This window comes from Exophiala aquamarina (genome assembly GCF_000709125.1).
Source record: "Exophiala aquamarina CBS 119918 chromosome Unknown aczIA-supercont1.10, whole genome shotgun sequence".
Classification (NCBI taxonomy): domain Eukaryota; kingdom Fungi; phylum Ascomycota; class Eurotiomycetes; order Chaetothyriales; family Herpotrichiellaceae; genus Exophiala; species Exophiala aquamarina.
The window spans coordinates 23,288-49,986 of record NW_013550578.1 but is presented as its reverse complement, the minus strand read 5'-3'; the positions used below and the strand labels follow the sequence as shown (position 1 = coordinate 49,986).

Below are 26,699 nucleotides of genomic sequence, written 5' to 3'. Positions count from 1 at the left end.
GACTGTGGCGGAGATGCTCCTGAAGGGCATGCAGCGGTATAGGAGCTCTGACATATCCATAGTTCGACTTGAAAAGCATCATGCCCTGATGTTTGCCTACTGCTAAGATTCTGGACTGCCGCCCCGCCTTTGATACATAAGTATTCGAAGAAAATTCAAACCAAACTGCAGCAATGCTGTAAAAGCTCTGACACCCGACTTGCGCCCAATCTAGGCTCCGATATCTGCTATTGACATTCATATATTCTATAGACATCATGTAACGGCCGCAGTAACATGTGTCTGCAGGCCAGGGACCCAAGGCCATGACCGTCGTGCCTAGGTTTTGGAGAACGGCGGTCTTTGCCATGTACGCGGATCCACAGGGGAGCCAAACCGCGATGGCTGCAGTCAGATGCCGGTTCGCATCAACATTAGCAACGACAGATTGTCTTCTAAGTTATGGTCGATTCCCATGAAGGCGCAGATGCTCATGCTCCCTTTACAACGGCAATCTGGGCCCCGTTCTAATTGATTTCGCGCCGAGCAAAGTGGAGCGTCCAAACCCATTTTTCGACGGGCGTATCCGCGTACCCAGGCGACAAAGCGGACCCTGAAACGGTACACATGTGCCTAGAGCAAAGGGGCTTTGGAGATCCCTGCATACGCCATCAACCGGGTACGCTGTGAACAAATATCTGTCAACGCTAAGACGTATACAGCGACCCTGAACGCTACCCGTAAACACCGAGCGTGGATACGGAACAACGGCCCTGATACGAATACTTTTCTTTGTAGGGGAACGTGCTGAACGAAAGCTCTTTCTGCAGACAAGCAATCGTGGCTATGCTGAAGGTGGTAACAATGCATAAATACATGGTAGCTTCCTCGACATCAGGTAAATATTTGCTTGAAAAGACGTCACATCGCTGGCTTTTGATTTACACCAGATTGTGGCCCTTCAACCTTCATAGGAACTAATAGTGGTCTTCTCTCCACAATGGGACTTTTCAAATCTACCGGCCTTGACCAGGAGTGTTCCAAAGCCGCTCAAATTCTCAAGTCTTTCATCGGTTGGTGCTCCCTTTCATCCCTGTCGACCCCCTTTGCGGGTCCACGGAAACTGACCGTGGCGAAGACAAAGGCAAAATACCATCAGATGTTGTCGCAAACGCAAAAGGCCTGGCCATTTTCAGTGGCTTTCGCGCCGGCATGTACTTTGCCGGCGCAGGGGGCTCAGGCATCGTTATTGCTCGTCTCCCTAGTGGAAGTTGGTCCCTTCCTTCTGCTTTCTCAGTCCGATCCGGTGCCTTTGGCCTCGTGTACGGGGTGGATGTGTACGACTGCGTGTGCGTGCTCAACACAGAAGCCGCGGTTGACAGCTATGCAACCCCGGAAATGAACCTTGGTGGTGGAGTAGCTCTGGCAGCCGGACCCCTAGGCGGTACCGCAAATGCGAAGGAAGTCAAACCAGTGTGGACCTATACAAAATCCCGAGGTCTCTACGGAGGAGTCACCGTGGACGGCACCGTCATCAAAGAGAAACAAGGCATGAACACAGAGGTCTATGGACCAAATGTCACCGCGGGCCAGATTCTCAAAGGTCAAATCAAAGCTCGCGATGGGGAGAGTGCAGGGCGAAGGCAGCTGATGGAGATCCTCGCACTGCTTGAAGGGAAGAAGGTTGACGCGAAGATTCTGCAAGAGATCAGTGCTGAGCCTACTCCTGGGGATCTTGAGCAGTAACAAATGGCGTGGACGGAACCCTCCTAATCGACATGTTGGTCAACATCACGGCGTTGAAATATTGGTTTAGACTGTACAGTAACGAAAGGGGAGCCAGGTTATTTGCACGATAAATCTATGGGTCAAATGACGTGTGCGTTCGGAGGCGCACAGCCGCAAAGTCTTGGCAGCTGTTACCGCGCGGGTTGGGATCATGTGACCCTGCCTTGGACTTGGCAAGTTCTACGGGAGATATTAGGGAGAGAATTCTGGAATTTAATATCATCTACAGCAACTACACACCTAATATTGTCCATTTCAGCGCTTTATCAACATGGCTAAGAAGCACGCCAAAAGAGCGCTGCAAGGCCCGCCGAATAATGGGCAAAATAAGAAAACGAAGATTTCCTTGATCACAACCCCACCACCAGATGGCCCCTTACCGCCAAAGACTCTTTATGATGTCGAGTTAACACAAGACGATCTCGAAGTTAGTATCGACACCCTCAATACGCTTGCAGAGACCCCTAGCGTCATTAAATCAAAAGATTGCAAGGGTTTACGCACTGCAGTATTTAACTTTCGTAATGCGTGTACAACTGGACTAAATGCGACTGGTCGGTTCTTGATTCTTGATGTACCTGGCGAGGCTAACTTTTCGGTTTGAGTTGACTCGAGTTTAATATCCCGCATTGGCGGAGCATTGGCAGACAAAGATTACCTTGAAGCTCGAATCCTTTTGGCAGAGATGCGTATACGATGCCAAGCTCCAAAATTAGGCGCTTTATGTCGATGGGTAAGGGACCTGGACGTTGTGAGTGGATTGCATGACCGGACCCATGAGATAGGTGCAAAGGGAAGCACAGAAAGAACACAGCTGCTCGAGGTTCTTGATGCCGTTTTGCGAGCTACGGGCCCAGTGGACTATACAATCGAAGAACATGTCGCTATGGACGGACCCATTGTTCTGAGAAAGGATTGGAATTTGAGAGGCACGAAACCAAGAGAGCAAACATATGCCTCCGTGCTGGATCGCAGTATCTTTCCTACACCCTGCGATATCACGTCTCGATTCCGAATCATTGACACCACTCCCGGCCCTCAGCGAAAGCCCCCAAACCTCCACCCTGCAATTCTGTACGCCTCCGAGAACGATGCCATATCTCTCTCAACCAAAGCACCTAGAACCACACATCACAAACACTCGAACGTCCCAAATTTGCATCTATTAAAAGATGTACTGACGTCTGAAGAATGCAGACACATCATCGGTGCGGCCGAGGTGATGGGCTTCACACCTGATGCACCAATTCGTGCACTGGGAGAGCAGAGTAGTGTTTTAGCCCACAATTTCTACTGGATCGTCGACACTTTATTTTGTGCTGGACTGTGGAAGAGGGTTCAATCCTTCGTTCCAGCAGTATTTCATGGAAAACATGTGCGAGGCTTGAACAGACGCTTTAGGGTCTACAGATATGTTCCTGGTGCCGAATACCGTGCTCATATAGACGGGGCCTGGCCTCCATCATCGATCGATCCATCTACCGATAAGTACATCTACGACGCTTCCCCTCCGCACTCCAAGCAGTCCTCACTTTTCACATTCCTGATCTATCTGAACGACGAATTTGAGGGTGGCGAGACAACCTTTTTCTTACCAAGTGCACGAGAAGGGTGTATGAACGCGTATCCCATAAAACCGGTTCAGGGGACTGTGGTTCTGTTTCCCCATGGTGAAACCGAAGGCAGTCTTCTTCACGAAGGCACAGGGGTACAGCAAGGCTCGGCCCCGTCCGCAAAGTACGTGATTCGTACAGACGTACTGTACGACTTTGCCCCAAATTCTCGATAATGACAGACAAGAGAAGAACGGGAAATTCGCATGAGTCAACATAACAAGACTGTTAGTTCGTATTTGTGACCGTTATTTTACCTCTTACGCCACCATTACTTTCGATGAATTTGGGTTTTTGTCGAACCCTACGGACAACCTAATTAGGAATGCAGTCGGGGTCTAATTATAGCGGAATTATCCCCGGAACTTGCACGTCATCTGCCGAATTCACTTGCCGAAGACCAGCGCTGTCGTTTTGCATCCACTAAACATGGTCGAGTACTAGGTAGTGCCATCATGCCAGGTCGTCACGGACGGCAAACCGGGTGCCACCCCAGAAACAGCGGCTCTTCAGCCAGACCCCATGCGGGGAACTTGGCATCCTGCATGGAAAAACGTGTAGAAGATTGGATAATTCTTGGTATCAGCTGCCGAACCCCCGGACCCTGTCCAGAGAGAAACACGCGGTCTGTTTGTCAAACGGTAGATGCCGGCCACAGATCTATGTACATAGTCATGACAGTGCCTCGCTTATCCAGTCCTCATTTTCTCCTTCTACACTCATCTCCCACTTCTTTCCAGTGCATTCTTCCCTCTTTACGGTGCTGTCCTGCCGAAAATGGAGCTACACCACGATGACAAGGTATGTTAGGCGGTTGCCCTGATCGAGCCCCAGAACATCTTAGTGACTTATCATTCCCTCTATGCAGGAGCGCCATGAGCTCGAGGAGGAGCTCCATGTCGAACTACTTCCTGGTACTGAAATTATGGCCGATATTGGGTCGCACCATTTCATCAAGAGTACCGGGAAAGCACACAGAGTCCTGGTGCCACAGCCGTCTGATAGCGCCCACGATCCTTTGAATTGGTCGTTGGGTTGGAAGATCTCGGCCATCGTCTCAGCCAGTTTCGTTACCTTCATGCAAGGCTTTGGTCCTTTGTCTCTGGCTCCTATGTTTGGCGACTATATCGAAGCATTTGATTGTTCGCTGGCGGACGCTGTCCAGTTTACCGGTGTTGCCATTCTTGTTCTCGGTTTCAGCAACTTCATCTGGTACGTGTTGCACTGTCTGCAGGTTTTCTCTTGGCTCATGCATTGTACACAGGGTTCCTCTCAGCACTTCCTTCGGTCGCCGTCCGGTTTACCTCTTTTCTCAGCTCGTCTGCCTCGGTTCCTCCATATGGCGAGCTCGAGCTCAAACATACGGCAGTTTCATGGGTGCTTGTGTGTAAGTCATAGCGGCCATGGGCAAACCAAACCCGAACTGACCGCTTGGCAGTCTGAACGGCATCGGGGCTGGTCCTGCAGAAACAATACAACCTGCTGTTATTGCTGACATCTTCTTCCTGCACGATCGGGGAAAGTGGAATACTTTATACTGGGTGGTGTACATGGGATCCCTAATGATTGCACCCATCATCTCTGGTGCCATGTCACTCCACGTTGGCTGGCGCAATTTCTGGTGGCTCAACACTGCATTGCTCGGCCTCTCAATCGTCATGGTGGTCTTCATGTTTCCAGAGACCAAATGGAATAGACAATTCTCTCCTGAAGTTCCTTCCCATCCCTCCCCTGAGGATCAAAAGCCCAACGCCGAGAACAATGAAGAGCTGAAGACCAGCTCGGCAAGGAACCCCCACTCGGACTCCATTGCCACCGCTCCGAATCCTCTCACAGAGACCGAGACCGCAACTCGTGATCCATGGCTGGGACGGGGTAAGCCCAGCAAGGCACAATGGGGCCTATATACTCCAAATCCTAATCCAATCAAGAGCGTCCTCCTTGATCTGTGGATTCCATGGAAGCTATTTGCATTCCCCATTGTCGAATTCGCTAGTTTTGTCGTCAGTTGGAGCTGCTCATCGTTCTTGACACTGAACTTGACTCAGACCCAGGCTTTTGCCGCTCCACCGTATAACTGGAGCAATCAAACAATTGGTTTCACCAATTTTGCCATTTTGGCCGGCGCAATGATCGGCCTGTTCACTGCGGGCCCATTCTCGGATTGGATAGCTTCCAAACTTACGGTGAAAAATCGGGGTATTCGCGAGCCTGAAATGAGACTCGTCGCCATGATTCCTTATATTGTGATCATGTACCTCGGAAATATCATTGTTAGCGTCGGGTACGAGAAACAATGGCCCTGGGAAGCAATTGTTATTATCGGGTATACCTGCGCAGGCATCCAGGTGGCGGCTATTCCAGGCATTGTATCCACCTATGCCGTTGATAGCTACAAGCCAGTTGCGGGCAGCTTATTTGTCGCCATAACTGTTAACAAGAATGTTTGGGGTTATGGCTTCAGCAAGTTCATCACCGATTGGATCATCGAGGACGGCTATATCCCACCGATCATGACAAATGCATCACTTATTCTCTTGTGGTGTTTGTTTGGTATCCTCTTCTACTACAAAGGCAAGACTTTCAGGAGATGGTCAAAGAACAGCTCTGTGCACAGCATGTGAAGAGAGGCCTAAACCTGATTGCTCGGATGGACTTGTAGCGATATCTCAGAAATTTCAAAACCTTGGCATGGTGAACTTACTGAGGGCGTCTGTTACCTTCCAGTCTATCCTGGCTAGAAAATCTAATAACTGCTCAAGCTGGGACCTTACACGATCCTTGAATGTATCATTTTCGACGTTCTGGATAAGTCCCAGAAGAATACTCGCAATTTGCCAGGTATATTCAAGCTGTGATACTTTGAATGAACATCTCAACTCACTCCTGCCTCTCCTTGCACTTTGTAACATACATAGGGTACAATCTGGAGCTGACTAAAGAAATCCTGAATCATTTTCATCTTTCGCATTGCCTGTGATAGTGGTTTTCCAGCCAATCCTGGTACTTCAAACATGCCATTCTCGATATATATCTCTGCAAAGACAATCAGCTCAAGGCAATAAAACACGGTCATGATAATGCTCTTCTGCACCCAGAAGCATTACCTTTGGTGAGCCGCTGTCGCGGTATCGTCCGTATCAATAGTTAATCCCAGGCGCTACAGTTATGCCGGGAGCTTGTGAGATAGGGTACTGAAATAAATATTTGCATGTGATATGAGCATGATCTCTGCATCTTTATTTCTGTAGAGCATCCTAGGCGCTTTTGGCGGCCCAAGAGAGTCTTGATCTCAATAGTCCTCCTTGCTCCAGCTGCTCAAACTGGTGTCTTAAGATGAAAACTTGTAATACGCAGCTCAAGGTTACCTTGCACGCTGCTATTAGCTTCAACTCGAAGCGGCTCGTCATCGTCACAGTTCTCGAGTAACGTAAGGTTGTCTTCAACGGGAGCTCACTTATGACCTAAAGCCAGCTCTCTAAAGAGGCAGCCGCCTTGCCTAGTGAGTAAATTGACTAGAAGTTCATGCGTAACTATTGAGACTCTACATTTGATTCATGGCGAACAGCAGTCTCGTTATAGACGTAATCCTAGTGCCAGCCATGCGCCCTCTCTCCTGCCTGTTGAATTCTGCAACGCGCCAGACTGCCATATACGGATATTTAATGAGTTGACCCTGGTTGTTCAAGATTCCGCGCATGATATATCCGCATGCCTGTTGGAAAGTATATCTCTTCTCGACAGGCTGGGATTATTTTCTGTAAGGTAAATCGAGGCAGCAGTACGTAGTGCGCCTACGTGCGGGTGCTGGGAAACGTGTACTGGGAAAATAGGTCGTTACAATCGTTTTACAAAATTGAAAATAGTTGGTGCCGCTGCTGAGTCTCCCACAAAGAGAATGGTCTCCACACTGGTCAGTCATCATGCATGAACATCGCTTGAACTATATGCAATGCTCACTTCCGCAACAAGAAATTCCGTTGGGCTTCCAGCAGAATTGCCTGGAACGGCGTACGGCTCGTAACCTCGCAATCTTGAGAGCCGCTGTCGATACAATCATGTGGCTTCCTTAAAAATGCGGCAACTGAAGCACTTATCTGCGTCGCGCGTCTGCAGATCATTACTGCAACGTGAGAAGCTTTGTGATATGGGATGTCGACAAAAGGTAGGACGGTGCCGATGAGCGCGAGCAAGCCATCATGTTGGCGCCAAAGTGACTATCGACGGAACAGGCAGACAACCTCGTAATAACGATCAATGAGTCAGTGCCACAGCCTCTGGAATGCTTTGGAATCATGGAAAACAGGCTCCAGGAGGTCATCTTGCCTAGTAATTGTCTATATAAACCAGAACGGTGACCATAGAATAGAAGACAGAAATCTCAACAATGCTGACTTGCCTGTATCGATTGGCCCGTACAGTTGTACAGTCCAAATCCTCCAACACATCAAGTATATTATCTTGGACCGAGGCCACAGCCATTTACCCTTTGCTACACTGAGGATTACAACACCTTGTGCAGCACCAGAGGGGAGGATTCCGCGGGTTGCAGCGACTCAGATCGCGATTCTAGTGGCTGAAAATGACCAGATGGGTAACGCTGAAGAATGTTCTATTGTGGGGGTTAACTCTACTCTCTCTACTGCCCTTCTACTGGGCACTCTGCTGTACATACACGGGGGGGTACTGAACCGAGTACTCCTTCATCAATCGAAGTTGATGCCTAGAAACTCTATCTGTGCGCATCAGTCTTAATGCTGTTGTCATGGATGTTGGAGGGAGACGCATAGACCAGAAGTTCCACTCCTCCTTCGGGTCAACCGTCTGGAGGTTATTTAACAGTGGATTCCCACCAGTTCATTTACAAGGAACTCTATTCCGAGCGTCGTCAAATTTCGGAGTCATTAATCATCTATTCTGGCAGTAGTTTCAGCCAGATTCCAACAAAACGCAACACTGCGGCCCTGAGAGGTCTATGTTTTTTCTGGCATCTCCGTTGACCATGCCAAGTCTTCCTTCGAACCCTGGAGTACCTTCTGGGCTATTCATAACTTGGTTCTTTGTTACTAAATACTGTCACCACCTTGACGCTCAGACCTTATGCTGCTTAGATGCAGCAGAATCACATTAACTTAAGGAATGCTCTCCGTCGGGAGCAGCAAAATGAGGAGCGCCTAGCCACGGTGCGCAGGCCCTGCTGTTTACTGCTACTCCCGGGAGAAGCACTTTAATTCAATAACGTCGGGAGATCTTGCAGGAATTAACCATTCGCCTGTCGAAGCACAACTCTATTTACAACTCACGAAGAATAAGCATAGACGAATACTGATCATCGGAAAGTCGATGCGATGTGGCCGCACCATTCGCCGAGTTGCAACATTAGTAAAGCCGGTGATTTGCGTATAGGGCTCTGTCATGCTGTCGCGGCATGTTTGATAGAAGTTACGCCTTTTTCAGACGCACCTCCTGTCATGCGCGGCAATTTTCCCAGTCTTGTAGATACGTGAATGGAGGTATATCTTCTCCCAGCTGCGTGTTTTTACCCCAGGCCTCCCATACATTAATTCACTCATTCAACTAACTCCAGTCATTCTTTTGAATCATGCTGTCCGCGAAGTCATGGATCTGCTGGTCACTCAGCATGGCCATCGCTTCGTCAGCGCTGGGTCCTTGCACTGACCACGATAATGCCGTGCTCGGCTTTACTAACCCTAACTGCCACCCCTATCCTCGTTACTTCACAATATGAACGAGTATCTATCTGCGAAGGGTTACTGCTTGCCACCGGAATAGATGCTCAACCGCATCTAATTTCAACACCTATGCATACGTGTCAACTGTCATTCCCTGCAGCTACGAACCTTCATTGGTGTCAACGGTAAAGAAGACTGACTTTCGGTCCTAGTATCTCGGCGATCCAACTCTGACGAACCGAAGACTATCCACTAAAGTGACTATTGCTCATACATCCACGACCTCGACTCTTACTCAAACAGACTACACAACAATATCGAAGGAGTGGAGAGCTAAGTACGAAGACCTAGGACCGCTCGCCATTCCAGAGCATCTAGACAGCGGTCTTTACACCGACTGCGATAGTTCAGAGGGGTCCACTCAGCTTCTCGACGTGGTGGAGTGTGACAACAAATCCCTTGAATCACTTCGGTGCAAACATGGCATGCAGAAATGGCTTCTCCGAGCCACACAGGTTCCTTCAAAGGTTGTTGCGCACTGTTCGACGGTAAGAGCTGTATCAACAGCTGGTACCTATACATTTGGATCCCCTGAAAATTGTTCACCTTACACATTTCACCCTGCGGCACGCATGGTAACTGTGCCTATTGGCAGTGACCGTCCCACTGTAATCACGCGCATAATCTAATCAAAAACTCTGTGCTCCTGGAACAGTATTGGACCGCATTCGTGACAAAATCATGTAGAGGGTCAACGAGGTTTGACTTGGGGATCGACGTTACTAATAAGTGTATAGCTTATCAGTCTTGACGCGCCCAATTCGGCTTATCCACAAACTGATCCGCCAGTAACTTCTGACGGAGATATCGGACGCTATGCTGCACTTCCATTCATGGTCCACCTTATGTTTCGTGATGGCCTAGGTCACGGTATCTGGTGATCTTATGCAAACGACATCATCTATGTTGAGTATAGTTGTACCTCGTACGCAGATAACACGAAATATTTTCATTGCCAGATTGAATTTCCCGTTGCTACACCTAACCTAGTAAAGCTTCTTTACTATCAAACGAATACCGATGTCCCAAATGCCGTGGGTGTTCAGAGTGACCCTAGAGTTCTACTGTATGGAGTCTTTGTTGGCCATGCTTCAATGCTAGAGCGGCCGAAGCAACAGCTGCAAAGTGATTGTTCCATAACCATCTCACTGTTTCCTCCGTACCCTCAAGTCCGATGTGTTTGTCCCCTGTTGTTCCAGCATTTCGCTCCGCATCGCTGCTTTGATTATACCACTCAGTCCAGCCTGTTAGGATGATCAATATGTCAGCCGTGAGAAGCTCAACTCCTTGTGAAGCGGCAATTTTCTCGATATCTATTACTGATATACATGTTCTCTCAACCGCTGGATGTTTGATGCCCTGCTTCAAAGCCCATGAGTGGTAGTCAATGAGCACACCACAGCCCACAATGCCCCCCTTTAAACTCCAGTCTCGTCTAAAAGTCAGTAAATGATAGGTCTAGGTAGGGCCCAGCTCACAGTGTATAGAGTTATCATTACACGCTGGGTCTTGAATCGATTCATGGGCTAGGTTGTTATAATGCAGCCTTGTCTCTTGATGGGCCTAATGTCCTGCTGTTTATCAGAATATGCTCGAACTCAAACAACGAAGAACCGTACTCAACCCGTCCCACTGGCTGCCACTCTGGGAGTTGATGGTGATTTCGTCATCATAAGCGTAGTAGCCGAGATTGCTTAGGCTCTTAATTGTATGTCGAAGAGGACTTCGGGCTACCGCAGGGAGTTGAGCATGCTGAAGCTGATAGCTGTGATTCAAATTAAGATCCTATTCGTGCGAAGAGCTATAATAAGAGATGAGGACTTACTTCAGACAAACAGCCTCGCCACGAACGATCTCATCTTTTGCTCTCAGAATAGTTTCTGGCCTAAGAAAGTTCAAAGTCCCAACTTGATCTCGTCTCCCATCTTTGTTAAAAAGGCCCCAAGCATATTATTTGGGTATTCTAGGCACTTCTGGAATACCTTTCCATGCTTGTAAATCACTGCCACGCATAACGAGGTCAGTACCGCCAGTAAGAACAGGGCAACCAAAAAAGATTTCGAATCGCAGCAATGTAATGCGTATATTTCTTTCAGGACTTGGTCGCGATCCTACATGCCCCGAAATCCAAAGTCAAGCGCAATCAGATCATAAGCTAGGGATAATAACAGAAGAAAGCAAATAAACAAGAGCAAAATATTGTCTAAAGAGTAGCGTGCTTGCGGAGAGGCAAACCCACTTCGACAGACCTTCGGCGTTGCTGGCTCACAAACCACATACGCCGAACGATCGGCGATTTATCTTGTGTTACGGACTTCAACATCTCGGACGACAAACAAAAATGGCGGCTCATTCTAAGTAATGGGGTTCTTAATTATCGTCGGCTTAAGTATAGTGCGACTTTAGTACAGCGACCGGATCTCGAGCTGACACTATCGCGGCTGGACTTCCTAGAAGCACTAATCAATTATAGTCTTATGATCTATAAAACTAACTAGAATACCCTAACGAAAGGAACTCGTAGTTCTAGTCTAGAGAGCAACTCCTAATGGTGTACGGCGCCGAGCGTATATTTGATGATATCTTGGAAAAAGCGAGGCATCTTGTCCTCAACGCATGGAAATTTTCTATATTGTTTAAAAGGGTATAACAAGAACTTTCATAGTACCTTAGCCCTGATATCTGTAATTTATCGCCTCCCCACGTTGATCAGAGCACCGAAGGGATGGATCGTGCTGGAGATAGTCTTCTTCGACTAGAAGGAGATCTATAATAGACTGAGATGAACATCTTAGCTTAGCTTGGAATGACGATGTCGATTGAGATATCCAATCGTTAGCTCATGGAAAAGTATAGGCAAATATAATAGAGGAGCCTAGCTAGATTAACAAGTTAACCACGCAACTACTACATTCCCCGTGTGGAATAGGAAAATACACCTTAGATCCACCAGACTCTTGGTTTGTGGATTGGGCTGACTCCTGAGGATACTACTATCTAATTTAATATTGCGGCTACGTTCCACTTTCGCTCTTCCTGTTCGAAAGGTCAATTACAACGATTAGAACTGGCATTGATTGATTAATCTCCTCCAACTGTAAGGCTAGTAGGGCATTCCGGGCATGTCGTAATGCTCTAGAGTCCGCGTATTATTAATATCGCCGAGCAATATGACTAGAATTGCAGCTCCCAAGGACAGTGCCTTGGTGCCCATGAGAATCGCCGCGGAGTATTGTACCTCATGCTAAGTTAGCGCCCTCGCTCGGCGAAAAGGATTTTCAATTCGTCTCGATCTCCCAATGAAGCAAATGCCCACGATGGCGATATTCTAGTGCTGCTATTAATGTGTAGGCGACCAATGTAGAATAAGTACTAGCTATTTATCTCTTGGTGTCTGGACCGCCAAAGGGTGTTCGAAGTGATAGCTATATCTAATTAGGGCTCCAAGTGTCGAGCTCATTTACTGGGAGCGACATTTGGCATCATCGAATAATATCAAATCTTCGGAACGTGATCGAAGATGAAATCTTACCCCTCTCAGACGCCTTCTAATGGTGAGTCCAAAGCAATAAAGTAAAATATTGTAAGTTCGAGCAGTTGATTAGTTTGAGTAGGATCAAGTTTCACTGAAGTTATCCATAGCGACACATATCCATTCATTGACTCTAAAACAAGGTCCAATCTCACAAATTGGGCAGTCTTTATTACTGGAGGCAATCGCGGCGTTGGCAAAGCAATCACTTTATCATTTGCACGAGCCGGTGCAAAGTTCATCGGGTTAGGGTGCAATGACGGCTTTGGCAACACTAAGAATGAGATACAAAGCATTGCGAAGAATGCAAACCGTATTGCACCTGAGGTGCACTGTCTACTGCTCGATGTGACCGATCGTGGATCGGTTTCAGCTGCAGCAGCTCAAATTTAGGTTTTGACCCCGGCACTGGACATATTGATCAACAGTGCTGGTTTTATGACTCCAGCACTTCCTGTGACGGAAGCCGACGAGACTATATGGTGGAAGACATTCGAGTTGAACCTCAAGGGCATATTTCTAATGTCTAAGTATTTCACCCACTTCTTACGGCGTCTTTGGGCGGCCTGAAAACAGTGGTAAACATTAATTCCTACGCGGCACATAACCTTCGCGTTAATACAAGCGCCTATGGGACTTCGAGATGGTCAGTATTAAAGTTCATGGAATTTCTATTGGTTGAAGAATCAAATAATGGTCTTCTTGGGTATTCGATACACCCTGGAGGCACTATGTCTCAGCTTGCCAAAGCTATGCCAAGTGAGGCCCACGCTGGTAAGCAGGGCTTCTCCTTACAAGCTGTGTCTGCCTTGGGAAGAACTGACATAGGCCAGCACTTACTGATAAGCCAGAATTGGTGGGGGACACGATCACATTTCTTACGCAGGAGAGAAGGGAGTGGCTAGCTGGCAGATTTTTGAGCTCCAACTGGGACATGGAGGAGTTTTTGGAGAGGGAGGCAGAAATTGTAGAAGGAGACAAGCTGAAAGTACGTCTTGTTCTGTGAAATATTATTATGATACCAAGCGGTGACGACTCAGTTATTCTAGAAATCTGGGCCAGACGATGAAGGCGGCTGTCTTGGACGCGAATGAGATGGCATAACCTTTTCTTACTCTCTAATAAGTCCTTGGTGGGATGTATTGTAGCACTAATGCAAACATTTCCTAGTGGTAAGGGTATAGCTAAAATCAGTGGTTTATAACGTGGGGAATTTCTGATAGATTGTTTACGGAAGTAGCCATTTTATTTCCAGGAAAGCAATGCTTAAGGAGCACTAATTTCGGGGCTTTCTTCATCGGTAATAGAATAATCTAAAACTGTGTTTGACTTGTCAGCCCCCTATTCATTTGGCCTAGTGCGCCATCGAAAATCTGCGCCGGAATATGGTTCTCCACGCTCAAGCGGAGTTGTGGGTGAAATGTGGAGTGAGAAGGATTTCGGCGATATGAACCTTTCGAAGAGCCCTAAACTTGCCCTCTTCCAGCTTCTTAAATTCATTTCAACCGTTCTACAACCCTCGACTTCTGTGCGTGCGAAAGGTTCAAGGGTTTATACACTGAAGTTTAGTAGCGGCTCACATGAGATATAATCAAGCATGACTCAAGAATCATTTCATGCAGCTCAGTACTTATGTTTCTCCTCCTTGATCAGAGTCTGCGATATCAGCTAACGGCAGCTGAAACGGTGCTTTGTTGTCACCCTTGGAAGCTTGATATATGCCTATGCCTCATCCATAATAGGAACAACTCTGGCACAGCCCTCCTTCATACAGTATTTCGAAATGGACAATCTAAGTGGAGCAGTCAATGGCGTCTTCCAAGCTGGTGGTCTAATCGGAGCTTTGGCTTCTGTTTCCATTGTTGATACATATGGGAGGCGAACGGGACTATGTCTAGCTTCAGTATTAGCCGTAATTGGAGGGGCCCTACAAGCTGGTGCTACTCATATAGCAATGTACATTACGATGCGCCTGATCTCGGGGATTGGGGTGGGTGAGTCGAAGGGCTTATTCTTGAGGATCGAAGCTAACTACAGTGTTCTCTTTTTATTAGGAGCTCTTATCACGCTCGTGCCGTTGTACTTGGCCGAGGTAGCGGCAGCGCAGATCCGAGGGCGCGTTGTTGGTACGACTGGAATTATGATCGGCGTTGGCTATGCAGTAGCCAGCTGGATAGGATTTGGCTTTTACTTCGTCGATGCATCTAACACGCAATGGCGCATCCCAATGGCAATACAGTTTATCCCTCCTCTTTTACTAGCTGTGGCAGTTTGGTGGCTTCCAGAGTCTCCTCGATGGCGTATGTACAATACTCTTACTATGTGAGTTACAAGACTGACTAGAAATGGAAAAACTAGTCTTACTCAAGGATCGGCTGGGTGAAGCTCACTTGATGTTCAAGATGGCACACTCCGCATCACATGAATTGGAAGTAGACGCCGCCGTCAACCAAGAATTCCAGCTCCTCCGCTCGCAGATACTTCAAGAGAAGCGCAACGCTGTAGGTTTTAAGGATCTATTCCTTGATCCCACTCTGCGCAAGCGGACTCTGCTCGACTTTCTCACCCTGTTTGGCGGGCAAGCCGCAGGAACTCAGGTTATCAACAATTACGGGCCATCATTATGTGCTGGTCTTGGATACAACACAACAAATACCTTTCTCATGCAATGCGGCTGGATTACCACCGTCATATTCGGAAATATCATCAACACTGTGTTGTTGGACAAGTTTGGTCGAAAACAGCTTCTCATTGTAGGGTTCCTGGGTTGTGTGGCCCTTCTAATAGGGGAATGTGTTTCTGTATCCCAGTATCAGAGCACTCAGTCTCACTCTGCCGCTGTGGCAGCCGTTTTCTTCCTTTATCTGGTAGTGGCGGTGTGAGTATTAGAACACAACCCGCTGAGGATGTCAACTGAGTCTGACATACATAGATATTCATCTACGCTCGATGCAACAGTTTATGTGTATCCTTCGAAATTTTCCCGACGCCCGTTCGAGCTAAAGGAATGGCTGTCTCGGTGGCCGGTCTTTTTCCTTGCATCGATTCTTATATTGTCGGCTGCCCCCACCGCGTTCGAACAAATCAAGTGGAAATACTTCCTCGTATTTGTGGATGCTAGCTCTGCTATGGTGCTTGTGGTGATCCTTCTATTTCCAGAGGTAAGGTTCCCTCCATTGGATTTTCAAGACGATTCAAAATATTGATCTGCTGTCCTAAAAGACTAAACAAAAGACCCTTGGAGAGATATCTGCCATATTCGGAGATTATAGTCCAGATCCTCAGGACGCAGATAAGGGACAGCCTTCGGTGATCCAAGCCGAAGACTCTACGACCACTCACCAAGAAGAAGTACTGAAGGTCTAACAATTGTGAAGAGGTACCGCATGCTTGTCTCACGTTCTCAAAGGCGACGCTCGGGAAAATTGAACGAGAGTAGGTACCCGACCGGTTCAGGACATGAAAGCCAAGTTGGCAAAACACATGTGTCAGATCTTCGGGATCGAATATGCTTGTGGGCCAGTGAGGAGTCGGTGTGAAAATTTGGTACATGCAAATTAAGGGGCGATGGGGGAAGTTGGGCATCGTTGGAGAGAAAGCGACCCAATTCGATTACAACCTTTGTGGACTTTCAAAATCATTTTCAACATCTTCCAGACCCGTAAGAAGACCGCGAGACGCGGAACTCAATGAGTCTCCATTTATGGAAGCCGCACTTTCACTTAGATCTTTTACAGGTGAGCTTACATGACTCGCGGAAGTGAGATGCAGTAGCAAGTTGCTGGCGATTTCTTTCTTTGGAGACCGTTCAAATGGCTTGAATTAATGCTGAAACCATATTGCTGTAAATTATAGATGTGCGAACTGGCGCCAAAGTTCTGGGACTATGCGGGTTCTTTGGTGAGTTGATGAACTCCAAGGCTCGGTCTGCGTTTTCGAGCCCTGCGTTGGCCCAGAGATTAGCTATGACAGTAATAATGATCATAATTCCGGTCTCGGCTGGGCCGGTCCAAATAGGCCCACTAATTCATGATCTGACTGATTTAGTAAAGGGATATTTTATTAAGAGGCGAAGATAAGTTAACTACGTCTTGCTGCAGAAATGGTTAGTTACTAGAGTGTAAATTAATCTCGATATGAAGATCCCTATTGTAGTCGGAAGCGGGCTCATTCGGATCTATGTTGTGAAAACTCTCTTGGTCCACAGTTGAGCATAGTGCTACTCAAAATCACTGCCCTATGCTGATTGTGTCGAATGGTTTTACAGACACGATATCATTGTGACAGTTCGCTCAAATGCCAAGGGAAATTTTGTGGTCGAGACCTTCCAATCTCTTGGAACTCTTTCTTTTGTCATTATCGAATATAACATTCCCGAAAGCGTTCAACGAGGCTGGACATCCTCGCCAAGTTTTAAGGCAGTAATTAATTCAGCATCACCATTTTACACAAATACCATCGATCCATGGTGGGATCTGCTTGACCCTGATCACAGGAACAACCAGTGGTCTCTATACCGCCAAGTCATATGCGCCGTAAGTCTGTCGTAGTGGTTACTTCATCTATAGGCGCCATGATCAATTTCTCGTCGTCTCAAACAATATGATGCTAGACCATGGATCCTGACCACTTATGGAGACGTCATCGAGAATTTTGCATTGAAGTACAATGCGAGTGAGAGAGTTGCCGAACTTGCGGATCGGGATTTAATAGCTTCCGAGGAGTCAAACTTCACACTCGCTAGTGTTGCTACGCCATTTGTTTTTGGGCCTCTTCCATAGAATTCTCATTTGAATGTCAATAAGTCAAAAAATGATTGGTGGACGGATCATTCCAGTAAAGCCTCTCTCAAACACGTAGCTGCACTGGCCAATATCCGGGTAGTGGAACACCTTGGAGCCCGTGGTCAACGTTTTCTCATTGTCGGGGCCTATTTGAGGAATAAGAGGATGATTGGCCGTATTCATGGACCCCAAGGCTCCCATCCGCTCTACCAGATGTTGTGGAGAGTGATGTCCCCGAAAAAATCTTTCGTACCACAGTAAATCTTCAAAGGTAATTCTAGGTATTGCTTACTGGCCTCTCGAGCAATGGATCATAGATACAGTAAATGGGCTTTTGAACTTTGAAAAAACTCTGAATGGAGATTAAGCTGGAACTAAAGCGTTTCTGAACCGATATTCCTATTAAAGTGTAAGACGAGCGGAAGCGAAATCTATCTGTAGAATTTCTTATATGTGAGGAATACATTCTCAATGGCCCATGTTGTGACCGACTCCTACCGCAGCTGTTGCTCCTGCATCTACTGGAAGTATAACTCCTGTAATCCATGATGCTTCGCTACTAGCAAGAAAACGAATTGCAGCGCCAACATCCCAACCTAAATAAGCTAATTAGACTTAAAATTCTATGGAACATCTCCACAACTTACCTGATCCTTCAGTTCCAAGGATACTTCTCTTTTTTCTGCTCTCCCGGATAATATCGCTCATAACGCCCTCGATTCCTCCAACCATTGGTGTATACACTGCCCCTACGTAGATATTGTTAGACCGTACTTGAAGACAACATAGAATAAGGCCACTGATTCACCTGGGCAGACACAATTCACTTGAATGCCGCTACTCCCGTGGTGCGTGGACATTGCCCTCGTCATATTTACAATTGCACCTTTTGTCGTAGGGTGGATAATGTCTGGGGATCCACCTCGGATGCCATTGACGCTAGCAACATTAATAATGCTACCTAGTTCACGAGTGTCTGTGTCACGTTGTTTCTCCAACATGACCGGAATGGCGAACTTAGCCATGGAGATCATACTTGTCACATTGATTTGGGCTGCAATTGCCCATTGCGTCATATCCACATCCACAGAGTTGCCTTTTGCACCATGGATACCAACATTATTCACGAGTACGTCGAGGCGACCAAATTCAGTCTTCGCAAGCTGAACGACGGCTTCGCAATCATCCAGCTTGGTGATGTCGGCAACGCCAACTACCGCCCGCCCAGGAAGCTGGAGATATTCAATTATTTGGACGGTACGTTTTGCGGAGGCTTCGTCTTTATCCACTCAAAGCACACTTGCGCCAATTTCCGCGAGCATGATCGCAGTTGCTCGCCCATTGCCTATCGAGTAGCCTAGAGCCCCAGCTCCAGTGACAATGGCAACTTTTGATTGTAGCGTCCTAGAAGGTCGCTCGGACATCGCTTGTTTCTCATATTCTGTGATTGGTATATAATCATAGGAGTCGAATTCGCTATTTTCTCCGTTCTTTCTAGCCATCGATGCAAGTCCACGAAGCCACGAGTGAGATTTCTTGATCGTTGTAGGTGGTCGCTTTTGAGCAATGGGCGGGGAAAATACAAAACGATATAAGGCTACAGAGCTCACAAGTATTGGGACAGCTTGTCTGGGGCTCGCCATACCGATGCGGTGATAACGGAAGAGGCATCGCACTGGCGTTCCTCAGATCACCAACTAAAAATTCCTTCGGGTCGGCTTTCGGCGATGTCATCGCTTCCATATCCGAGTATCGATGTCTGCAGACTGAATCCCCGAAGAAAAGCTGTGTCCACATCAGTTGCTTTTGACTCACGCTATTGCCTGTACAGGGTTGACTGATGTGAGCATTATTGTGTGGGCTGCTGGCAAAATCATTCGTAAGCGAACGCATTTCAAGCCCAATTATGGCGATCCCTTTACGTTTGCAAACTACCGTGAGACGATGCCTAGCATCCCTAACAGGAGCCATAGCCAACTCGCGCAAGATTGCAGTAAATTACTACCTGGCTGTGAATCAAGCGATCAATCCAAAAGTAGAGCTTCGGTTCTCTACATCGGCAACCTTTAACTAATACTTGATGCTAAATATGAAATACCTGTGTTGTGGCATGATTTTTTTGATTATGCTTGTGAAGTAGTCAGTGGTGTCTATCGTGGTCGACTTTTATCCCTTTTGGAGGCAAGGGAGTCGACCACTTAATATCTAGGTGCTGTAGTAAAACCAAATTAGCACGGTTCTAATGCTTTCTAATAGCCTCCAGGAAGGACTACTGAGATCTTTTTGCCCAGCCTTTCTGTTTCGATTCATTTGCAGAACATGGAAACACATCCACCACGTTCAAAAGTGTCTTGTCATGTGATATCACCACAAATACACGACCATTCTCAATATCGACCTTTTGCAGGGTTTGAAGTGTCTTGGTGGCTTCTGTCGGGTTATAGGCAGCGCTGGGCCCATCAGGAAGATCGGATATTTTCATCAAGGGGCTTGTTGTCCCCTGTGGTAAGTAGACGCAGTTCGTGTGCCTGATGCGGGGAGTTGACTCATTCTTGCATGTGATCACTTCTATCTCCACAGGCTGAGGAGAGTGAGCTGATGGTCGCAATTGACCCATATGATGACAGCAGTCACCGGCAATTAACACAAAGTTTCACCAGCATGGCTGTTTTGCAACGTCGTGCGAACCAGACCTGAGAGATGGCCCACAGCATGGCCTGGTGTATGAAGAAGATAAAACGAGCCATCACCAAATAGATCGAACGAGGGAAATCCAGCCACTGTGGGCGTCATGTCCACTAGCTCGATCAGCTTCCGCCCTGAATAATCGGATTCGAGAACAGGACTGTCATTATTGGTGGGAAATCCAGGTATTATTACTCTTGTAAAGCCAGGACCGACTACTAGGTCTGTTGAGGGAGGTAGTCTTGACATATCACCAATATGGTCCCAGTGCCAATGACTCCACACCACGGTATCAATGCTCTCAAGTGGGATACTATTTTCTTCTAGAGTGGTAGGAATGTCTTTCTTAACATCGGCTGTCCATCCAGCCTCTCCCATACGGCGCACCAAAAATGGAGACAGGTTCTGCCAGTCCTTACGGATTCCCATATCGAAGAGTACTCGTCCTCCGGCCGGACGTTATACCAAGAATGAGAAACTTGGAACATGATCAAGTTTATCAAGTCCTTCTATGATTGGTGTAGCAAATCGTGACCAATGGTATACTAGGGAGACATCCGTTGCAAATGATGCTGACATCAACGGTCACATTCCCACTAGGAATGATGAATAAAGAGCTCATGTCCATCGACCGGCCATGATCATAGACAAAGCACAAAATATCAGTGTTTCATAACTGCGGAGGCGCAGTTTTGCCGTTCCCCGACTCTGGGATGCAGGTAGGTCGGCAATTTAGAAGCTGAGACGATAATGTTCGGTGATCTCGGCGTTTTATACCATGCCCTTCTACCGATCAACAGGGAAAAGAGACAACCAATTCCACTGTCGGCCAAACATCTCTCTAGCACATGACGTTTGAAGTTGTAGATAGCTGGAGAGGTGATTGCCATGATAAATGATTCACCAACCCAGTCCAGCTTGAGACGCCCAGCGACATGGAATTTACCTGAGTTGAAGTATCAGACAATGTGCTCTTCGATTCTCTTCCGTGAGGTAGTGGATTATCAGGTACGCTAAGAAAGATTGATCCGTCGGGAATTCTCTCTAAGTTCGGTCCAGTTTCAGGATCCAACGCTGATAAAAGGTGATATCTTCACCGAAAACTCTGAGGGAGGTGCTAGGCAACAAGGACTATTCCCGGTGGAAGGTATGAGCAAGTTCCTTTGGTCGCTGTCACCATTTGTCTAAAAGCCTGCTTACCATTCCACCAGATTTGTTTGATCAGTCGACTCTGGCTTATGTGTCAGACTACAGTGTTTCAGATTATGTACAAGCCATTGAACTAGCATACGAGGCATTTCCAAGCTATAAGAGCCTTGCACCGAGATCGCGCAGTGAGCTACTAAGGAGTTGGGCCATAGAGGTACGCCGCTCACGGCAAGACCTGGCGGCACTATGCACATTGGAATTAGGGAAACCGTTCAAAAAGTCCTTGCGAGCCGTCGACTACGCCATTGACTTTCTGCACTGGTTCGAGAATCTTGCTGAACAAGGATGTGGAGGCGAAACGATCCCAAATTCTTCTACCGGGAATGTAAGAATCTTCACGCTCCTCCAGCCAGTCGGCGTCGTGTGCGCTATCACGCCGTGGAACTCTCTATACTCGGGCGTATTAAAGGAAATCGCGCCGCGTTGGCTATTGGCTGTCCGGTCGTCCATAAGCCGGCCCCCGAAACATCTTTATATAGGATTACACTTATAAAGACATACGGAAGAGCTAGTAAATCCGTCGGTACCTAGGAGATAATAAAAGTAATAGTTTGAATATAGTAAAGGATAACTTAGCGTTAATAGAGATAACTATATTTATCCTCGTACTAAATAGTAATAGATATTATATATATACTAGTAGTAAGGGCGCTAAGTAACGCCTAAGATAGATACTATAAGATCCTCTACCGAAAAATAGCTACATATTAACTAAAGATAATTAAACTATTAATATTAAACTCTTTAGTTACTATATAGTTATAGGCTATCTCGACTAAGGAGTTAATTCGGAATTATAGGTCGCGGTCGGCCTTATAAGTATAGCTAGTAAAAAGATTGTTAGGAATGAGCGGGAGCTATTCGAAAGAGCTATATCGACGGATTTCTATCTAACTATAGGAGTAGTATCAACATCGATTCGAAGCGTAAGGAGCTTAGGGGAGCTTCGTACGCGTCTCGCGTACGATATACTAGCTAGTTACGTACGTAAGTCTTAGTATTCGTAATAAAGATACTATAGATTCTCTAGTATATATTCTATCGCTAGCCTCTTAATAGTTAGTTTTAAAATTATATCGAGTAGCTCTTTATTCGTAGAAAAGTAGGACTTAATATACTCTAGGCCGACCTATAAGTATATAGAGTTAGTAAGTATAGGAATAGGAGGAGATTTATTCTAACGTTATATTATATTAGGGCTCGAGGCCCGCTTAGTTATAAAAGAAGAGAAAAGGGGCCTTAGTATAGAAGAATAAGTAAGTAAGAAGAAAAGTAGATAATATAAGTAATAAGTAAGTAAGTAGATAAGAAATAAATAACTTAACGTATACTCTTATACGTTGAGTATTAAATAGTAGTTATAAGAGTATAGTTTATAGAATTAAGAGTATTTTCCTTCTACGAGTTCGGCTATATAACTATATAGCTTAAGTTTTAGTAGTAGTAACCTTTACGAATAAGGCTATTATAGCTTTACTTATATCTATTATAAGAAGTCTTAAAAGTATAGTATTATAGTTTCCTTACTAATATAAGTAAGAAAAGAGTTTTATTCTAGTCGTAGCTACTATAGTATTCGTTTTAGTATCGGTTAGTTCTTATTCTATAGTTCTAGAAGAGAGAGAACCCCTAGTAACGTAGCCCTACTCCTTTATCTAATATATAGAATAAACGAGAATATAAATCGATTTAACTTCTATATAATATAAGGCTCTCTACTAGTAAGGTTAAAGCGCCTAGCGTATAATAAACTAGTTTAAATAGTAATTAGGGGGAATTATTTAAGAAATATTATATAGTAAGTGTTAAGACTAAGCGATACCCTATCAAGGCCTAGTTACGTAATTAGGCTTATATAAGCTAAGATTACGTAGTATCTATTAGGCAAGGCTATACTTAAGCCTTACGGAAGATTCTATAAAACGCCATTCTATTCTATAGGATTAGAAATTACTTAACTTAATTTCTAAGTATCCTAGGAGTTAACTCGTATTTACGAATACTCGGCAATTACTCTCGTACTTACGAGATATTATGACGGAGCCTACGCCTATATAAAACAGGCCTATACTCCTTTACTTAGATAGATCTTAAGTTATTTAATAAGATAGAAAGCGACTATAGATTCTACTCCTTCTTTCTACGGTCTTCGACTACTTCTACTATAGATCCTAAACCTTATCCCCCGGACAAGGAAAAGGAGTTAACTATAGTATCGAACTAGTAATAGAAAATAGAAAGACGCCCGAAGTCCCTTAGAAGCCTCTATATAGAATATCTCGAGATAAATTACTCGTTCTACGAAAGACTCTTACGAAACTACTCGATAAAGGCTTTATTAAGGTAAGTTCGTCGTTTACGATAGCTCCTATACTCTTCGTACGAAAACCGAAAGGTAGTTTAAGATTTTATATCGACTATTATAGTCTTAATAAGATTACGAAGAAAGATCGTTATTCTCTACTACTAATCTACGAGACTTTACGAAATATTAAACGCGTAAAATAGTATACGAAACTCGATATTATAGTAACTTTCTATAAAATTCGGATCGCGAAAGGCGACGAATAAATAACGATATTTCGTACGAGATACGGCCTTTTCGAATAGATAGTTACTTCCTTTAGGCTCGCGAACGTACCTACTACGTTCTAGAAATATATTAACTAGATTCTTCGTAATTATCTAGATATCTTCTATTTAGCGTACGTAAATAATATTCTTATCTATTCTTTCGAATCTTTAGAAGAGTACCGAAATTATATACGATAAGTCCTTTAATAATTACGAGAAGCGAATTTCTAAATTAATATCTTAAAATACGAGTTTAAAGTAAAGTCTACTAAGTATCTTAAGTTTATTATCGAAGTAGAAATAGGCGTATAAATAGACTTCGTAAAGGTATCGATAATTCTAGAATAGGAAGCTCCTCGTATAGTTAAAAAAGTATAGAATTTTATTAGCTTCGCGAATTTCTATTAGAAGTTTATAAAGGAGTTCTCGATAATTATCTTATCGATTATAAAGCTCGTACGAAAGGATATTACTTTTTAATAGAACGAAGAAGCTAACTTAGTCTTTATATAGCTAAAGAAGATATTTACGATAGTATCGATACTCGTATTATTTAACGCTAAAAGAAAGATAATAGTAGAAGTAGATATATTAAAGTAGTATATCGGCGGTATACTATACTAAGTTAACGACGAAGGAGTCGTACGACTCTACGCCTTCTTCTCGAAGAAGAACTTATTCGCGGAATATAACTATAAAATCTATAATAAGAAATACTAGCTATTATACGATACCTAGAAGAATAGAACGCTAAACTACGAAGCGTAAAGAAATTCGAGATTCGATCTAACTATAAAAATCTCGAATACTTTATAATCGTACGGAAGCTAACGAAACGATAGATACGATAGTTACTTATTCTTTCTCGGTATAACTTTAAGATCTTATACGTTAAAGGAACGAATAACGAGCGAGTAGACGCTCTTTCCCGTTATAAATAGGACTTACTAGAAGACGAGGACGACGATCGACTTTAGTATCGTATAACCTAACTCTTAAAGCTAGAAATAGTAAAAGGGAGGAAGAAAGTACTATACGCGGTATCGATACTCTCTAGTAGATACTTATCTAATAGAAAATTAACGATAGTAACGAATTAACTCTAGGTAGCGGTAGAACTAGCGGACGATACCTACCGAGAAGTAGTAGAATATTATAATCTAAGCTAGAAGTAGTTCTAACTAAGGTAGAGTTCCTTAATAGAGTAGGTACTAGAGTATTAACTAGAATAATAAAGGGTATACTTATTCGTCGGACTATATCCTAAAATATAGGTATAGAATTACTAACGAAGTTAACTACGAACTATACTATCTAGGTAAATAAGTATATATATATAATGTTTAAAGTACTACTTTAGTATATTATTATATTAGAAGTAATGTAGTAATATAGTAATGTATCCCCTAGTTACATAATGTAGCCTCGTCCTCCATCGGCTAACCTTCCTTAAACTATCCCTTAGAACGTAGGGCGCCTATCCTAGCGACCTCATCTATAACCTAGTCCGTAATAAGTAGATAAAGATAATTAGAATAACTCTAAAAATTTAAAAATAGTTTATTATTACTTAAAAGCTCTTAGTAGTCTTCGATAGAACTTAATATTCCTAAACTTTAGGATACTATTATTATACTAATATAGAGATAATATAGAAATAAACTATATTACGATACTTAGGAAGATAATATTAGGAACGAATAAGCGCCGCTAAGCGAGCGCCGAGATTCTAGTATATAAGAGCTACTTACCGCATACGGGTCTTAGGCGAACCTTATGCTTTAAGCTTACTACGATAGATACGTTAAGATATTACTTATAATTAAGAGATAGATCCGATATTAAGACTATTTACACTACTTTACTAGTAGTCCTACCTATTAGTACGAGTAATACCTAATAGATAAGCTCTATCTACTAGCCTAATAATACTTAGAAATATTAAATATTTTAGTACTATATTTAAAGTATAAACTATCCTATAGACTTATACTAGTAGGTATACTCTTATAAGAAATAGCTAGGCTATTAATAGAATTAACGATTACTAAGCTCCTATCTAACTCGTCTATAGTATAAATAATATTCTCTACGATCTAGAGTAGCTATTAAGTATATACTTCTTATTTACTTATATAGCTAAATCTAAACCCTCTATCTCCTAGGCTAATTAAATATTTATCTTCTTAGGGCATAAAGTATCTTTCCATCTTTTTTTACGCTACTGTCGTTGGCCTACTAACAGGCGGCTTATGGTCGACTTGTATAATCTGTCCTTTGTCTCTACTATCGATCTCGTTATGTAGATTCGCAAATTCATTCTTGTAGGTCTTTTCTGAAAACGTTGTGCTCTCTGGCGGTGTACCGTCGGGCTTCATGTGCTGGAGATAGTCGTCGGGGTATCCAGTGCTATTAGTACTATTAGTACCATTGTTGAACCGTCTCGTCGGGTAGTCAGTATTGAAACGCCTCCCCAGTACAGATCCGCCGCCCACATACGGCTCTCGCTTTACAACACCCGCGGGCGAGGAGCCTTCGCCAGAGCCGCCACTTGATCTTGCGGGTACCAGTCCCCGAAATGCACCGTTCATCCCGGCGGCGGTCAGCGTAAAGGCGCCACCTATCCCGAGAGCTTTGTTTAGACGCCTATCTGCGCGCCGTTCTCTGTCTTCATGAATTGCCCATTGGAGGCCTTGTGTAAAGTCTTGGTTCTCGTTTTGGCGTCTGTCGGCCATCCACTGTGTCTCCCACTGACGCTCCCAGTAGCCTAACTGTCCGACCC

At 44.9% G+C, this 26,699-nt stretch overlaps 10 protein-coding genes across 10 annotated transcripts; 7 read left to right on the top strand and 3 right to left on the bottom strand.

Annotated features, from left to right (window-relative positions):
• Positions 1-979: 979 nt before the first annotated feature.
• On the top strand, positions 980-1,725 carry A1O9_09400 (uncharacterized protein; the record flags this gene model as incomplete). The annotated part of the gene is made up of 2 exons (XM_013401370.1): positions 980-1,052; positions 1,118-1,725. The coding sequence occupies 2 exons, from the start codon at positions 980-982 to the stop codon at positions 1,723-1,725; spliced, it is 681 nt and encodes a 226-aa protein (XP_013256824.1).
• Positions 1,726-2,038: 313 nt separating this feature from the next.
• Positions 2,039-3,556, top strand: A1O9_09399 (uncharacterized protein; the record flags this gene model as incomplete). The annotated part of the gene is made up of 2 exons (XM_013401369.1): positions 2,039-2,321; positions 2,373-3,556. The coding sequence occupies 2 exons, from the start codon at positions 2,039-2,041 to the stop codon at positions 3,554-3,556; spliced, it is 1,467 nt and encodes a 488-aa protein (XP_013256823.1).
• Positions 3,557-4,242: 686 nt separating this feature from the next.
• On the top strand, positions 4,243-6,004 carry A1O9_09398 (uncharacterized protein; the record flags this gene model as incomplete). Its single annotated transcript, XM_013401368.1, has 3 exons — positions 4,243-4,592; positions 4,645-4,767; positions 4,819-6,004. The coding sequence occupies 3 exons, from the start codon at positions 4,243-4,245 to the stop codon at positions 6,002-6,004; spliced, it is 1,659 nt and encodes a 552-aa protein (XP_013256822.1).
• Positions 6,005-10,222: 4,218 nt separating this feature from the next.
• A1O9_09397 (uncharacterized protein) lies at positions 10,223-11,080 on the bottom strand (the record flags this gene model as incomplete). Its single annotated transcript, XM_013401367.1, has 4 exons — positions 10,223-10,563; positions 10,612-10,696; positions 10,748-10,898; positions 10,959-11,080. Coding segments are annotated over 4 exons (699 nt in total), but the record flags the coding sequence as incomplete, so codon positions are not given.
• Positions 11,081-12,653: 1,573 nt separating this feature from the next.
• Positions 12,654-13,058, top strand: A1O9_09396 (uncharacterized protein; the record flags this gene model as incomplete). Its single annotated transcript, XM_013401366.1, has 2 exons — positions 12,654-12,687; positions 12,748-13,058. The coding sequence occupies 2 exons, from the start codon at positions 12,654-12,656 to the stop codon at positions 13,056-13,058; spliced, it is 345 nt and encodes a 114-aa protein (XP_013256820.1).
• Positions 13,059-14,448: 1,390 nt separating this feature from the next.
• Positions 14,449-16,031, top strand: A1O9_09395 (uncharacterized protein; the record flags this gene model as incomplete). Its single annotated transcript, XM_013401365.1, has 4 exons — positions 14,449-14,965; positions 15,024-15,543; positions 15,598-15,826; positions 15,888-16,031. The coding sequence occupies 4 exons, from the start codon at positions 14,449-14,451 to the stop codon at positions 16,029-16,031; spliced, it is 1,410 nt and encodes a 469-aa protein (XP_013256819.1).
• A 902-nt stretch (positions 16,032-16,933) lies between these two features.
• Positions 16,934-17,440, top strand: A1O9_09394 (uncharacterized protein; the record flags this gene model as incomplete). The annotated part of the gene is made up of 1 exon (XM_013401364.1): positions 16,934-17,440. A coding segment is annotated over one exon (282 nt), but the record flags the coding sequence as incomplete, so codon positions are not given.
• Positions 17,441-17,917: 477 nt separating this feature from the next.
• Positions 17,918-18,951, bottom strand: A1O9_09393 (uncharacterized protein; the record flags this gene model as incomplete). Its single annotated transcript, XM_013401363.1, has 4 exons — positions 17,918-18,045; positions 18,097-18,198; positions 18,258-18,728; positions 18,750-18,951. 4 exons carry the CDS (start codon positions 18,949-18,951, stop codon positions 17,918-17,920), a joined length of 903 nt encoding a protein of 300 aa, XP_013256817.1.
• A 1,138-nt stretch (positions 18,952-20,089) lies between these two features.
• Positions 20,090-20,563, bottom strand: A1O9_09392 (uncharacterized protein; the record flags this gene model as incomplete). Its single annotated transcript, XM_013401362.1, has 1 exon — positions 20,090-20,563. The coding sequence occupies one exon, from the start codon at positions 20,561-20,563 to the stop codon at positions 20,090-20,092; it is 474 nt and encodes a 157-aa protein (XP_013256816.1).
• A 781-nt stretch (positions 20,564-21,344) lies between these two features.
• Positions 21,345-21,838, top strand: A1O9_09391 (uncharacterized protein; the record flags this gene model as incomplete). Its single annotated transcript, XM_013401361.1, has 1 exon — positions 21,345-21,838. A coding segment is annotated over one exon (492 nt), but the record flags the coding sequence as incomplete, so codon positions are not given.
• Positions 21,839-26,699: the final 4,861 nt, after the last annotated feature.